The 16,450-nt window shown below is 37.6% G+C and overlaps 1 protein-coding gene across 1 annotated transcript; it reads right to left on the reverse strand.

Moving 5' to 3' along the window:
* Positions 1–1,979: 1,979 nt before the first annotated feature.
* LOC132156612 (serine/threonine-protein kinase pim-3-like) lies at positions 1,980–3,263 on the reverse strand. Its single transcript, XM_059565557.1, has 3 exons — positions 2,888–3,263; positions 2,598–2,777; positions 1,980–2,347 (listed from the first exon to the last, which is right to left on the reverse strand). Exons 1-3 carry the CDS (start codon positions 3,228–3,230, stop codon positions 2,229–2,231), a joined length of 642 nt encoding a protein of 213 aa, XP_059421540.1. The 5' UTR covers positions 3,231–3,263; the 3' UTR covers positions 1,980–2,228.
* Between the last annotated feature and the right edge of the window lie 13,187 nt (positions 3,264–16,450).

The following is a 16,450-nucleotide window of genomic DNA, read 5'->3' on the forward strand; positions in this document are numbered from 1 at the left end:
TGTGGGAATTGTAGTGCCTGCGGTGAGGTGCCTATGGGGAAGTGAGACAACTAGTGGACACCCAGGGAAACACAGAACAGACACCGTGACATTACCCCCTCCTCCACGGAGCAGCTACCAAATGCTCCACCGGAACACAAGAACAGACCAAGAAACATAGAGATCAGGATGGAGGTGGACCGGCGGAGGATCAGGGGGAGGGACAGAGGGCCAGGTAATATAGGGAAACAGAGACAAGAGGTGCAAAAAACAAAAACGAGACCAGGAGGGAGGTGGACCGGCAGAGGACCAGGGGGAGGGACGGAGGGCCAGGTAATATAGGGAAACAGAGACAAGAAGTGCAAAAAACAACAACGAGACCAGGAGGGAGGTGGACCGGCGGAGGACCAGGGGGAGGGACGGAGGGCCAGGTCCATAGAGGGAAACAGAGAGAAAACAAAAAACTAAAACTAAAACAACAACAACAACAAAACACAAGTCCAGGAGAGAACAGAAAGTTCAGTGGCCCAGGGCCGAACCGACAGGGCAGGAATCCAGGGTGGAGCAAGTTGGAATTGGAGCCATGTGGTCGAGACAGAAGCCCACCAGGGCTGCGCAGAAGACCACCACAACCGTGCGGTCAAGACAGAAACCCACCAGGGCGGCGCAGAAGACCACCACAGTGGGATTGATGACACAGGAGAGCAAGTCTGGTTAGGCAAGTCTGAAACAGAGAACATGAACAAGTTAAGGGTGGCGTCCGTAACCACAACAGGATCGGTCGAGCACTCAGAGAGTTCGGCTGAGATGTGACGAGGCTCTGGAAGTTCCGCAGAGATGAGGAGAGGCTCTGGTAGTTCAGCAGAGATGTGGAGAGGCTCTGGTAGTTCAGTAGAGACGTGGAGAGGCGCTGGTAGTTCAGCAGAGACGTGGAGAGGCACTGGTAGTTCAGGAGAGACTCTGGTAGTTCCGTGGTGTTTAGACTGGATTCAGGAAGATCAATGGTGACTTGAGTCTGCTCATGAAGATTATTGGTGACTTGAGTCTGCTCATGAAGATCATTGGTGACTTGACTCTGCTCATTAAGATCATTGGTGATCTGACTCTGCTCATGAAGATCAATGGTGACTTGACCTTGCCCATGAAGAACACTGGTGACTTGACCTTGCCCATGAAGAACACCGGTGACTTGACTTGACTCCTGAGGTCTAACTGTGGTAGTGCTTAACTCATGAGTGCCAATGGTGAACTGACCCGACTCTGTGGAGTGTCAACTGTGACCTGACCCGACTCTGAAGTGTCAACGGTGACCTGACCCGACTCTGGAGTGTCAACGGTGTCCTGACACGACTCTGGAGTGTCAAAGGTGTCCTGGCCCGACTCTGGAGGGTCAACGGTGACCTGGCCCGACTCTGGAGGGTCAACGGTGACCTGGCCCGACTCTGGAGGGTCTACGGGAACCTGACTCAACTCTGGAGGACCAACGGGCACCTAACATGCTCCCACTAGATATAAATCAGTATATGCTACTTTATTATTAATTTATGTATTTATATGCACACGTGTGTATAAATGGTCCATATAAGTGTATTAAAAAATCCATCAAGTAATATTAGTACTAGATACTATTTTTATCATTTTTATTAAATATAATTTTTTATAAAGCCCTTTTTTATTGCTTCCTAATAATATATTCCTTTTAAAACAGCAAAACTACACTTTTAAAACAAAGCTAAACTGTGCTTTTAAAACAAAGCCAAAACTACGCTTTTAATAGAAAGCCAAACAAGTGCTTTTAAAACAAAGCTAAAACTATGCTTTTAACAAAGCACTTATGGCTCTGATGACTAAAACTATCGATGCTCAGATTCAGATGGGACTGTAAGGATGTGGACCGGCTCTGAATTCAGGGGTGCTCCAAGCTCTCTGATTCTTTAGTTCTGGGCTCACATGAGGGCTTGAGTTTCCAATTTCCTTCAGCATGTGAATTCATAGTGCTTTTTTACTGGAAGGTGTGTGTCCAACCCTAGGAAAGAGAAAACCAGAGGATTCTTCACACTGACTGTCTTCACTTAGGTCTTTTTTCTAGTCGTCATATATTACAGTGTAAAAAGATTGTTAAAGTGAACTCACTTCACTGATCATATTTTAAATCTACATCATATATGATTCAGAATTGAAGGTGACAGCACAGATGTAGTTTCCTACTCTGTCTGTTACACTGGCTCATCTCTGAAACCAATGCTGTTTCAATCCTCTGACTCTTCTAGATCCACTGTTTTACACCAGTCATGCTGCAAGATCTGCTCGAAGGTCAGCCGTTCAGTTGGATCACGGTTTAGACACTGGACAATCAGATCACGGCATTCTGTTTTCAGGAGAGAGCTGGTTAGTCGTGACCATGTGACACTAATGTTAGCATGCACAAAACAGCTTCTGAACGTGGTTCATTTAAGGTTAAGGGAATTTACAATTATTAGAAACATATCTCTGAACACATAATTCTAACATCAGTTGGTAAATATTAAAGTCTGTGTTTTAGACAGGACAATCTCTACCAATGTTTGTTAATTCTGTGCAGAAGCTGTATGTGTGTGTTGTCAGTGCTACTCTCTCACCTTTGGATAAATCTGGGTTTTCAAACTTAATTTTGGCTTGCGTGATTTCCGTTATATTGCAAAATGGAGAACATGTGTTCACCATCTCATACAATAACACTCCTAGAGCCCAGACGTTTGTAGAGACGGCGTAGAATCTGCCACAGGTGAAGAGCTCAGGTGGGAAGTAAGCCTGTATTCCTGTAAGCAAGACATGATCAGCATTGAGCAATTCTCAGAAGAATCATATGATCAGTAGTAAGTCACTAAAAACTGGTTTCCACACTCTGTTACACAAAATGCCAGCTCACCTCTATATTGACTGCGATCATAGCCATTACTACTAAGTAGATGACCACAGCCAAAGTCTATCAACTTGATCTCCAAAGTGTGTTTTCTCAACAGGATATTCTCTGGATGAATATCGTTATGAAAAACACCGCACTCAATGCAGTGCTGTACTGCTTGCACCGCCTGACACATAATGAGGCGTGCTGTCTTCTCATTCATGTTAGGATTCTTGTTGATGAAGTCCAACAAACTCTCGCAGGGATCCGGATTCTCCATCACGAGAGTAAATACTTGAGGGTGCTCAAACCACTCATATAGTTGGATGACGTAGGGGCTTATTGGTCCTTGCCTCATCGTTAGCATCAGTGCAACTTCGGTAATGAGAGGTTTGGGATGCAGAGTCTACAGAAAAGATGCAACATAAGGTTAGTTAGGTAAAAATTTTTAGATGTACTGTACTTTACATTGCTTGGACCTTTGTAGATTTAATAAACAGAGTCAAAGTTGAATTCATGCTTAATGTTACGTACAAGTGAATTAACTACAGTAATCAGCACTTAACAACTAAATACATAATATGTTTTGCCAGCTTACAGTTTGAAGATAATGATCCCGTAAAGTCTTTTGAATTCGTTTGATGGCAACCTGCAAAAGATAAAAAACACAGTTGAGCATATTGAACACCTAACCTTAACCTAACCATGAAGAATTGAGTATTTAAGATTAAAATCTTAAATTAAAATTAAAAAAAAATTCAGATTCGGCAAAATGTTCTTCTACCTTTTTGCCATCGGAAATACGGATTCCCTCATACACCCTGCCGTAGCCTCCTTCTCCAATAATCTTTTGTACTATATAGCGAGTGCTAATGGATTCTGAAGAAAAAACAAAACAAAAAACACATACACAAGAACTTATTACATATTGTATAATGTATTGTACATCGTAAAAACTTGCTAGATCATTTGAAGTTGCATAAAATCCTTAAAGCAGTATGACGAGTTATTCTTTTTTCTTCTTCAAGATTTTTAATAACTTACAAAATAATGTGCATAAAAAAATTTCAAAATGAAATAAAATCATAAACTAGGCTAACTGGTAGATGGTTAATTCTTTTAAAGGCACAGTCTTAATACAATTGGTGCCTTGTGAAAATAAACAATATTAATATAGAAAAAATAAATAAGGCACAAACATGTTTGAGAGTCCAACAGTAGATGCCAGCTAACTGCAAATTAACTTCAGTTAAGTTTAAGCATATTTAATAAACTTATTTGGAAAAAGTTTATTACTTCAATTACATTTATCTTGTTATAATGATCACAGATTTACCATTAGTTGGGACACAGTCTGAAGGCTCTGGGACAGGTGACAGCTCAGGATCATCCAGTTCTGGTGGAGACACAAAAGGCTCCACTTTATTCTGGCAGCAGAAAGGCTTTTTCATAGCCTTCCACACGCTCTTGAAGAAAGAGTGGATTCCTCTCCTCTCCCTACGTTCTTCTGTGCCCTTTTTTGTAACTAAGATCAACAAATTGAATATTAGCTATTAGAGATCTCTGACATTTTACTGTTATAGATACATGGATGTCCCCTGTTTGTAATGCAATTTTATTCTCACCTGAAGCCTCCAATTTCAGTCTCTCTGTACTGTCCTCTGAGATGACGTTAGGTGTAGAGTCATCTAATCTGGATGCTGTCTTTAGGTTCAGGCAAGCTGAAGCCCTTACTGGCTCAACAAGCACTTCACCTGGAAGAGTAAAGCTGGACTGCTCTGGGCAGCCATCCGAACTGGATAAAGCGCCATCGCTCCACCCTTCCAGGCTAGGTGTAGAGTTGTCAAACTGTGGGTCCAGCTGTGGTAGACAGTCCACTGTGTTCTTGGAGCAGATGGGAAGCTTCACAGCCTTACGTACTTTCTTGAAGAAAGACAAAATTATGTTCTTCTTCCTCTTGCTGGTATGCTTTTCTGAAACTAAGAAAAATAAATAGAAAATACTATTAGTGGCAAATATGACCCAAGGTTGTCATCATTAAATAAAACTAAAACATTTTTAATTGCCTTGGCAACTAACTGAAATAGGTTGAAGCACTACAATTACTGAAGAAAAGAAACACAAACATTAACTCTTTGTGTTAATGGAACTTAATGGAATTATTTATATTTGTCAAAAAGATAGGTGTACATTATTTCATGAATATTTCTTAATTTTTTATTTCAGTTTTTATATTTCGTGAATTTTTTAATTGTACAAATCACAAGTTGACCACTGGTGTCTAGCAAACATCAAATAGCCTACTATGCTCTTCAAAGCTCGAGAAAAACTACAAAAATAACTCCAAGCCCCACTATAACCCATCTATTGCTTTCCTGAATTTGTGAGATGTGTTTAAGTCAGAGTTGAACAGTTTCGAACATATTTGTAATCTCACCTGTTGAGCTCTTCTCCACAGGAGGAGCCTCCATGACGCTCTGAGTGAGGCGCAACTGACTCTCTACACTCTCCTCAGACACTGACGATAATCTTGAAGACATACTGTCCGGTGAAAATGTATCAAATTTGTGCACTGTGGTTGTTTGACTGAAGCTAAACTAACTCTCTGTATTGCAAATTCACTCAGAAAATTTGCGACTGTACACATATGATACTCCTACTAGCATATGAATCCTCAGAAAGATTCAGCGATCGCGGCTGCTGTGTGACGTCATGGAAATGGAACGCAATTTGCATAACTGATTAGAATGAAGGAGTTCCGATGTGATGTGTATTTTATTAGGCTTGTTTGAGACAGAGCTCTATATGGCTTTGGTTTGAGATGCACTTGTTTGAGGAGGGGGTTGTTGGAGTGAAATAAACGCTGTCAAGACGGGTCTCTCCAAGTGGAAAAGATACCAATGAGATCAAAGGCAGATATCGCGTTATTCACCCTCACGTGCTGTGTTGCTAATAGACATGATATAATCTCAGTTCTGTTTCTTTTATATGGAAATAAATATGATGATCAAGACACTCAAAGTGCTTGCTATTTGATTCCATACGAGAGATGTATTAATCATCCATTTTAACTTTAGTACAAATATGTATTTTAGATTTTTATAGAAATATGACAACAATCACATATCTCACACAGAGATGGCACTGTCACCGTGTTTGGGAACGTTCATGCATAATTTAAATATATATAATCAGGGGTTTAAATTTTTTAAATTTACTCAGGGCCTCGACATTAAAACCAATAAATAAAATGTTAGTAAGGCAACATCACAAAATGTTTTCACCATTACGACTGTTTAATAGTTAAATAAACAGTTCAATAAGCAAGTGCAATAATATAAGTTCACTTACATTTTAGGCAGAACCACAGCGAATCTCACAGCAACCATCCGATTCATTGCTGAATGATTCCGTCTTTCGAAACGAATCGGTTGAGTCAAAGATTCATTAGCCCATGAATAAACATCAATGAATCAGCCGTTTGAACGAATCGCTTGAATGAACAACTCAGTGATTCACTCTTTAAACGCTCAGTACTTGCACCTACTGGCGTTTTAATTTAGTTAAAAAGTATAATTTCCACTATTGTTTTTTGTTTGTATATTAAAAAAATAAATCCCATTATTATAATTTAATTTATAAATTAAATGCATATGAAATCAAAGATGAAGTATTAATGAGGAAAATGCCATCTATAAAGGGGGAAAAATGCCCTTGGATTAAACATAAAAAAAACATGCAGCTGATAGAAAAAAATGATAAGTATATTGCTTCAGAATAAATCATTTTCTTTTTTATAGTTATTATATATAAACGACTAATCACATTCAAAATAGGTTTATATATAAATTGGTATTTGATATGTGGAGGGCTCTATGGTTTGGGTAAAACATGATTGGGATAGTTTTGAATAGAATGGGAATGATTGTTTTACAGACCTGGCAACCCTAACGAATCAAATACTGAAACATTTGAATCCAAACTGCAGACTGATAGAGAAACAAGGGGATGTATGTACGTTTTTGACCCTTCTGAAGCCAAAAAAGAAAATAATATGTTTGTAGATATTTAGGAAACATATGTTTACATAGCTGTTACTTAAATTAAAATAAACATTAACTAAAATGCAAAAGGTCTTGGGTTCAATTCCCAGGGAACACACATACTGGTAAAAACAATGTGTAGCCTGTAAGTCACTTTGGATAAAAGCGCCTATGGCTCTATTCACCACAGCGGTAACCAACATAACAGAAACCTTTGTAAATTCTAATATAACACAACATTTAAGTACTAACTTATGTCCCTCTATGTTAATCTTGTATAAAAACAAACAAAATAACACTTAATTTCTACATTTATTTTCCTTGTTTTCTGATGCAAAGCATGCTGGAAACTAGAAAACTGTAACGTTCGGGAACACAGGAAGACAGGAGACGAGAGATCCAAAAGCAGTGTGAGTTTTAATGGGTAATCCAAAATCAGAATCCAACAAGGGGTCAAAACCAAAAATCAATCCAAAACAAACAAACAGGGATAGGAACAGGAACTAGAAACTAGGAACGCGAGGGAAATGGGTGACGGAAAGTAAGGACTCCATTAAAACAAACAGAAACAGACCGGTTAATATAGGCAGTGTAATGACTATGAAGTGAAGACACCTGAGTGCAGTTAAAAGGAGTGCAATTACTGTGATGAAGGGACAAGGCTTTGTGGGAATTGTAGTGCCTGCGGTGAGGTGCCTATGGGGAAGTGAGACAACTAGTGGACACCCAGGGAAACACAGAACAGACACCGTGACATTACCCCCTCCTCCACGGAGCAGCTACCAAATGCTCCACCGGAACACAAGAACAAACCAAGAAACATAGAGATCAGGATGGAGGTGGACCGGCGGAGGATCACACAGGAAAACTGGCAGAGTAATTTTTCCAGAGTCATTTTTTTTTTCCTCAAAAATAGTTGTTTTTGGTCTATTTTGAGTGAACAGAGTAAAATGTGTCCATAGAGTGGGAGCAAAATTAAAGAGTAACTGTGACTCCTCCCCAAAATCTTCTCCTCCGAAAGTTTCGTTTATCCGCCATTACGTTGGATACGGCGATCGCGATCGCATGCATGTGGATTTGGAAGAATTTGTGCTTCTGCTGGATGTAAAAGTAAGTAGAATTTCAAAGTTATATTACTCATTTTCATAATAATAGCCTCTATTTTGAGCTCAGATCATTTTGCCGCGTTTTTTTAAACATTACAGAGATCGCTTTCTAATGTTAACTTGATGTGAAGTTTAACGTGAACGTTAGTGCTCGACAAGACTTGTTTAGCTAGCTAACGAGGGAGAATCACTAACGTTAATCACTTGTTGGATGCTGTGGTGCACCAAAATGTTTAGCCTACGTTAGTTTACTGGGAAGGCGAACACATAGCCTAAAATGATCACATTTTAAACTGGCCTCAAGATAGAAATAAGTTAGGATAAATCTTGAAAGTTATCTTATTATCTTAAATGATAAATTATCTTATTTTTGTAACCAAAGCAAATAACGTTAGCTAACATATATATTACATGAACGTTAACACCAGTGAAGTTAGCTTCATATCAAATGTGACGAGCGCGCTCGAGTTGTGCACCACATGTACTTGACTCTGTAATGAGTTAAGTTAACGTTAGGATCGATGGAGGCCATTTTGATGTGGATTTGGATGAGCATTGAGCACCGTGCCTTAACATAACTATTAAACTGTTATTACAAATTAAAAACACATTAGTGAAAAAAGTTAATTTATGTTGTGTAGTGCATTTGGTAACACGTTAGAATAATGTTCCATGGTGGTTACTAGAGTGTTAACAATGCGTTAATCATTTAGTTATTCGCATAGCCTAACTGTTACACATCATGTGTAAGTTAGTTATTCATAAATGATGGAAGTTCCATCATTAATGAATAACTTCAATGGAACAAATGATTAATGCATTGTTAACACGTAGTAACAACTATTAACTAACAAGAAACTCTGATTTATGAATTAGTAAGTAATATCGCTCTGAATGTGGTAGTTCACAATTAGTTTATCAGTAAAATAAAATAAAAATCATACCTCCCAGAGGACTACTAAGAACACTGCAGGTTCATAATTAACGTGAATAATGCATAACGTATAAAATATGGTAATGGTAGTCACCCACTAATAATGACTCAAGTATTACCAAATCCTTCAGAAGGAACTACTAATTATTTGGAACAGTATTCTAAAGTTAAAAGCATGATAACTCCCGAGTAATGGCTAAAGTCATAGTCATTGTAGGCTTTTTAGATTTTTGGAAGATTTGGAATAGTAATTCCTTCCGATTGATTTGGTAACACTTTAGTCATTACTAGTAGGTTACCAAGATCTTCACTTTAGAATACTGATCCAAATAATTAGTAGTTCCTTTAGAAAGATGTAGTAACACTTGCGTCATTACTATCCAAAATCTTACAAAAACCTCAACAGCTAACAATGACTTCAGCCAACATTAGGGAGCTATCATGCTTTTCATTACCTTATATTATACATAATCTAGGGCTCAACGCTAAGGATTTTTTAGCTGGAAAATCCAGTCGGGCCAGTGATTCAAATTTTTACTCGGCCTGTAAAAAAAAAGAAAGAAAATGGGCCTATAAAATAAGCTTAGTAAAGTGTTACCAATTTTTTTCTTTTTTTCCTTTTTTCATCTGACAGTGAGTGTCAACGCCTTGTGTAACTTTGTGTCTTTGGTCCCTCCAGAATGCAAACCAACAACGTTGTCAGAGTGAAGTTCAAAGATAGCAAGAAATATATTTTTTCTCCAACACCTTTTACATTTCAGACGTTTTTGGAATGTGGTGAGATATAACAAACTTTAACATTGTTTATATCATTAATACTTTTTCCTCTGAAAATATTTTTTTAATAGTAATGTAATAAGTATGATTTTATCTTATGGGGTATAAAAATAACTGTTTTAGTTCCTTTGGCATTGTTGGCCTTTGTCAATTTCCCAATGGTTTGTCTTCCTTCAGTTGCCAAGAAATTTGATCTTCCTACAATGGATGTAAAAGTCTTTGATGACTCAAAGACAGAGGTTGATGAGGAAGCTTTTGAATATCTGCTGACACGACCAGACATTGGTGTCCTGGAAATTTTCATCCCAGGCACAGCAAGCATTGATGGTAAGTTTTGTTTATTCTCAGCAATATTTACCAATTTGCATAGTCTAATCTATTCGACTAATTCTCAATAGCTGTTATAGCATGCAATCAAAAGTAGTATGAACAGATCTTCAGACCATTGATATGGTTTATATTGCAGATTCTTTAAGCTTAAGCTCATATTTAGGAGATACTGAGGGCACGTCAGAGTCTGATGACACAGCAATGTTGATTAGAAGTCCTCCTGAAAAAAATCGAGCTGAGGAACGTCATCTTGGTCAAGTAAGGATCACCAATCTTGCCTCTGAAATACATCTACGTATATAGAATTACTTAAATAGTAAATATATTTGGAACTACACTTGTCAGTTGTTAATAATTTCTCATCTCTGCTCAATATTACATAATTCCCCCCTCCAGATGATTGAAGATATCCTAAAGAGCAGCCCTGGAGGCGAGAAGGTCATAAATGAATACACGCGCACTAAAAGTCTGTCAGATGGCAGAAGACGTGACTTGGTGAAAATATTGGTTGCCCAGTTGACAAATGAACATGGGTAGGTTGTTCATACATTTATTTGTAAATTGATGTTTATGATGTTATGGGTTGTAATTAATTTGTGCGTGTAAAGAACAAGCCCTTCCCGACGTTTGAAGGAAGAATATGCAAAGGGAATCATCTCCCTATTCCCATACTTGGCTGACCCCAGGAGCAAGCTTGGTTATGTAAGTAGCTGTTGCCTCTCAATCTTTTTGATTTACAGGAAGAGGATATACTCTGTTTATTGCAGAGTAAAGATTATCTACATTATAATTTATATGGTATTTATTTTCTTAGCTGTGTAATGTATAACTACTAGGTCTGTGTATTGTTCTGGTCATAGGAGCACTATTACAATGCAGAAGATGGAAGTGGATATCTGGCATGGAGAATAAAGACTCTGCAGAAAGAAGCATCAGAGGGACGGATGAAACGCCAACGGCAACCACAAACAGGTGCGATATTTGATGCTTAGTTAGTGCTCTTATTAGCTTGGCTGGAAGGCTTGATAAACTTTTTTTTTTTTATTGAACGTAAAACTTGCTTATTTTTATAATTTTTTAAAAGTATTCTAGTATTCTTTTGTTCCAGATTGGTCTGTAATTAAGTCATAATGTAAATGAGGTCAAGTGTTACATAGTATCTCTTCAAAATATAATTGCTGTTCTTTTTAAATGCAAATATGTTTTGCACAATCATCCATGTTGGGCAAATTTAAAAGTTCATCTGGGATACTGTACATGTATGTTTTCTATGTTTTTTCCTGTCATGTATCTAGTTTTGGTATAAATGTGTTGTGCATGCTTTTGAAAGAAAAGGAACTAAATATTTGGTTTTCATATTGTCTTAAACACTTTCAGGTGGGCCAACTACTGACAGGGATCCCTTCAAAGAAGACAGCTGGTTGAAAGATGAACGTCAGTGTCAGGAAGCAATTGCCCTGATGAAGCATACAGCTGATGAGGAAGTGGTAAAGGAAAAGATGAGGTTAACACTGGCCTATCGCCAGAAGATGCTGCACGACCCTAAAGAGTCATCTGATATTCTTTCTATTTTCCCGCGATTCTTGGATATACCAGGCTTGGTATGTGAGACTTCAAATTTTTAAACATGAAAACATACACATATGAAATTAAGTGCTATTGTTTTTCTGCAGTAACCCAGACTCATTAGGTAAAAAAAGCAAGTTTCTACTGTGGTTCCTACTTTAATTATCTTTGGCATTTTGTACAGATTGATCAAGATTTTGGACTTCTATTTGGTGATGCGACCTCTGCAAAGTTGTTGGAGAAGTGGTCTACCAACATAAAACCAAAGGTTATTGCACAGTGCCGTGGCCTCACACAGACTAGTGAGCTCCAAGACCTCATCCAAAATGCTGAAGCCACTGAAGGTGAAGAAGGTAACTATATTGTGCTATAACTTAAATTATTTAATAGGAAGTTATGCGTTAATGACAAGCATAGCTTTATTCAGATCTATAGAGTTTAAAGTGTGGTCACAACTTTACCCATTAGACATGCTTGATTCATATGCAACACAGACTTGCATGGGGTAACCTGTCAGAATGAAAATCACCTGTTTCTCTAACATTTCTACCCTGATCTTTTCTCAAAGGCCTAGTACAGGAGTTGCAGATTTACAGAATTTGGGTCTCTGAATAACAAAAGTATGGTTGATATGTAGTAGATAAAGTTTAACTCTATGACCTCATTTCAATATATGTAGAGGTTTCACCTTAATTCATCCACACATTTGTAGTCATCAAGACTTGGCCATTAATGTGCTGTTAATACTGATTCTGTGTGCAGTATAAACTAAAGTACTAGAGTGGTTAATGTATTTATACCGGCACATCATCCAAGTGAAGTTAAATCTAAGTTAAACTAGTTCAACTGAGTAGGAGGGTATGCTCAACCCCTTCTACCTAAAAACTTAAAACAAATGTGTTTATTTTGTTTTCCTTGTCTCCAGGTTGGGACAGTGACATGTCTTCCATTCTGATGCTGGTTCACCTTTTACCACCCTCAAGTCAAGGTCGCAAAAGACCGGGAAAGATCTCAGCGAGAAAAGCATGTGATTGTCTTGTCAAATTCATCAAGGTGAAGCTACTGATGAAGCAGATCAAATGACACTAGTTCATATTGTTGTGTTACTGTGTGACCTTGAACTTGCTTAATTCTCAGACAGGTTCTTATTTGGTCCTCCAAATTGTTGTTCTTGTTCTATTCTTTTCTACTTAGTACATACTTAGCAGGGTTCTAGACTGCAACCAAATTTATATAATGAACGAGTACATCCTGAATCCATTTTTCAAACTGTGTTTAAGTGTGATAACGGCATTAAAAGAGAAATGCAACATTAAGTCAACCATTGATGGTTTTGTGTGGATGTAAAGTGGGTACGGAATGTTCCAGAAAGTAACCGTGCATATAGTCCATTCGAAATTAAGGAAATTTAGGAATTAAGTCATATAAAAATGAAAAGATTGAGACAACTATTCATCAGCATGCATTGATTAATCCTATGTTGTAGCAAAAAAAAATGGGTGCGACCAAATCATGTGCTGGTGCGACCAACTGAGAAAGTTGGTAGCACCAATGCAACCAGTGGAAAAGTTAGTCTGGAGCCCTGCTTAGTAACAATCTGTTGGAAGTATGTAATGAAACTTTGGTAGAAGACATCACTGTATATTTTATTCATGGTGTATATTGAGTTTAACTTTTAAATCACATTGGCACTAATGTGTTTTCTTTCTTTCACAGACCGGTACCAGTATCCAAGGGCACTTGGATACCATTGGAGAGAGTCTCCAGCCGTATCTACTTGTTGTTGGGCCAAAGAGAAGTATGGTCCAGTCTTGTTTTATTGTGATTGACCAACATGCTCTACCCTGTAAGGCCTCTAATTCACTGGCCTGTGTTGATGAGCTTTTCAAAGCTCACTTTGTCTTTGGCACCTCATACTGTCAGGAACTTACCAATGTGTATAGCTTTCTGCAAACCACTGTCTATTACATAGATGTTGAAACCACCAAGGTGAATCCCAGAGTGGCTGAGTTAAGAGCTAGAATGCTCCAGTGAGCAGATGATTTGTTTCATATGTAAAAGGGGGCATGCTAGTGCCAATGCCCTTATAAGGCACTTTAAGTTAGTTCATGGCCTTTGTCCAGGCAAAAGTTTGAAGTTAAAATGTGCTCAAAGAGGTTGTTCACATGTTTACCATAGTTTTTCTGGATTACGAAAGCATCTCAGCAAGTGTTGTTCAATTGACCGTTCGCGCCTCGAGTATGGTGAAAGCTCATCCAACGCCAACTCCATTTCACTAGGGGATGTAGGTGTTTTACCAAACGAAAATTCAACTTGTGAGCCTGTACTCCTAAAAACAAATATAGCAAACAGTTGTGCAACAGTGGTAGCTGAACTTAAAGTTGCTGGTGTTGCAGAGACAACTATTAACTATGTTGTTAGTGCTCTAGAAGAAGTGATTGGAGACGTTTATAGTCAAACTCAAGAATCTGTGAAAAACAGCTTATCTTTAGAGGAGCCCATAAAAAGTTTAGTTGAGTCTCAAATTGATCAGTGTTTTGAAAAAATGCAAAATCCTTTTGTGGCATTAAACACTGAGAGTAAGAGAATGCAGTACTTTTCGGATAAATGGGGAAAAATAGATCCTGTTGAATATGTTCTCGGAACAAGATTTGCTACACGGCGTAACAGAACAATTGGAACTTTTGTCCAAACCATTGTTAAGGATAAATTTGTATATATACCAATTCTTGAGACATTACAGTCAATTTATAAGCACCCTAACATTAAAGATATGATGATGAGGGATTCACAACAAATACCAAATTTTATTTATGACATACAAGATGGAGAATTCTTTAAGAATCATGCGCTCTTCTCAAAACAAAGACATGCTGTTCAGATCCAGCTTTTTTTTGATGAATTCGAATGCTCAAACCCCCTTGGATCAAAAAAGGGAATACATAAACTAGGAGCTATCTATTTTACCCTTAGAAATATTTCCCCTAAATACAATTCGAGTTTACTAAATATCCATTTAGTCGCTTTATTTCATGCACAAGATATAAAAACATACGGGTTTGATAAAATACTAGAGCCGCTTGTTCAGGATATCTCAACACTGGAAACCAAGGGAATTCAGATTCCTTTATTTGATCATACAGTTTATGGAACCATTGTCCAAGTCACCGGTGACAACCTTGGAGTCCATTCTTTATTTGGTTTTGTAGAATCTTTCAGTGCTAGGTACTGCTGCCGCTTTTGCTTACTAGAGAAAGAAGACTTTCAGACAGAGTTCAGTGAAGATAGTCCAAAGATATCAGTGCGAACTAAAGAACTTCATGCTGAACACTGTCAGAGTATGCAGAGCAATCCCAGTCTACCTTATGTAATGGGAGTAAAAAAGTCTTGCCTTTTAAATTCGTTGCAATATTTCCACACCACTGCAAATTTTTCGGTTGATATCATGCATGATATTTTAGAGGGCGTTGGACAATATGAAATGAAATTACTCCTTCAGCACCTGATTGACAATTACACCACATCAGCAGAAGTACACAGAAGAATTCAGAGTTTCAACTATGGCTTCTTGGAACAAAACAACAAACCTCCTGGTGTAGCATTAAGAGAGGGTTCCAATGACTTGGGCTTAAATGCCACCCAGAGCTGGTGTTTACTGCGTCATCTACCCATTATGTTTGGAGATCTTGTCTGTCCTAATGATCAACACTGGTATTTGTTTATTTTATTGCTTCAGATAGTTAATATAGTGTTTTCTTCAGTTATATCCACTGGTATCACAATTTATTTGAAACACCTGATTGCAGAGCACCACAGTTTGTTTAAGCATTTGTTTCCTGATAAGAACTTGTTACCAAAGCATCATTTCATGGTGCATTACCCCAGTTGTATGCAGAAAATTGGACCACTGATACATTGTTGGTGCATGCGTTATGAAGCAAAGCATAACTTTTTTAAAAAGCAGTTGAAAAGCTTTAAAAACATAACGAAAACATTAGCAAAAAAACACCAGTGCCAAACCGCTTACATTTGGCAAACATTTGATCCAAATGACATGAAATTAGGGCCTGGGAAAATGGCTCCCTTGAATGAAATGGAAGTTGGTGCTGAGATTGCTGAGAAACTTAATGTACCTATGTGGACTAAGGTTCTAAATGTGAAATGGGTCAAGCGTTGTGGAAATACTTATCGTTTGGGGTTAGCAGTTTGTGTTCAAGTTCAAAATGAAATGCCCGTATTTCATGTAATCCAGAAAATTGTTATCAAAGATGAGCAGGTCCTTTTGATTACAACTGCACTAAAAACGTTTTGTTTAGCTGATCATATCCATGCTTACAAAGTTGCACATACCACAGAAGCACCTTCTGTTTTGGAGATTAGGGATATTTTGCACCACAAGTTGTTTGATATTCTTATGTCTTATGGTTTGGATTCTGATTTGTTTATTGTACAATATTGTTTCATGTAATTCTTCATCTCTTCTTTTACATTACCACTATCACAATTTTCTATTATTTTAGTATTACTCTTTTCATTATTTATTTTATGATCACAAGTGAACTAAACAGGTGCTAGATTTATTTATTATTTTTTTAGTATTGTTTTCATTATTTTTTTTTAGGATCACAAATGAATTAAGTGTAAGTGTAATGTTGTTGAAACAGGTGCTTGAAAATAAAATTGAGACATGAGTATACAGTTGTTGATTTTATTTTCAGACTGAAAAGCAAGTTTTTCATTTATATTTTCTAGACTTTTTGAGTGTAAACCATGAATAGTTATTCTTTATTCAGTTAGTTATTCTTTATAGTTTACTCATAATTGATGATAA

The sequence above is a fragment of the Carassius carassius genome, chromosome 14 (assembly GCF_963082965.1).
Source record: "Carassius carassius chromosome 14, fCarCar2.1, whole genome shotgun sequence".
Taxonomy (NCBI): Eukaryota; Metazoa; Chordata; class Actinopteri; order Cypriniformes; family Cyprinidae; genus Carassius; species Carassius carassius.

Coding starts and splice junctions, on each gene's coding strand:
- LOC132156612 (XM_059565557.1), bottom strand. CDS start 3,230: ATGCTAACGATGAGGCAAGGACCAATAAGCCCCTACGTCATCCAACTA. Junction 2,778..2,887: donor TGATCGCAGTCAATATAGAG/GTGAGCTGGCAT, acceptor TCTTGCTTACAG/GAATACAGGCTTACTTCCCA. Junction 2,348..2,597: donor AAACCCAGATTTATCCAAAG/GTGAGAGAGTAG, acceptor TCCTGAAAACAG/AATGCCGTGATCTGATTGTC.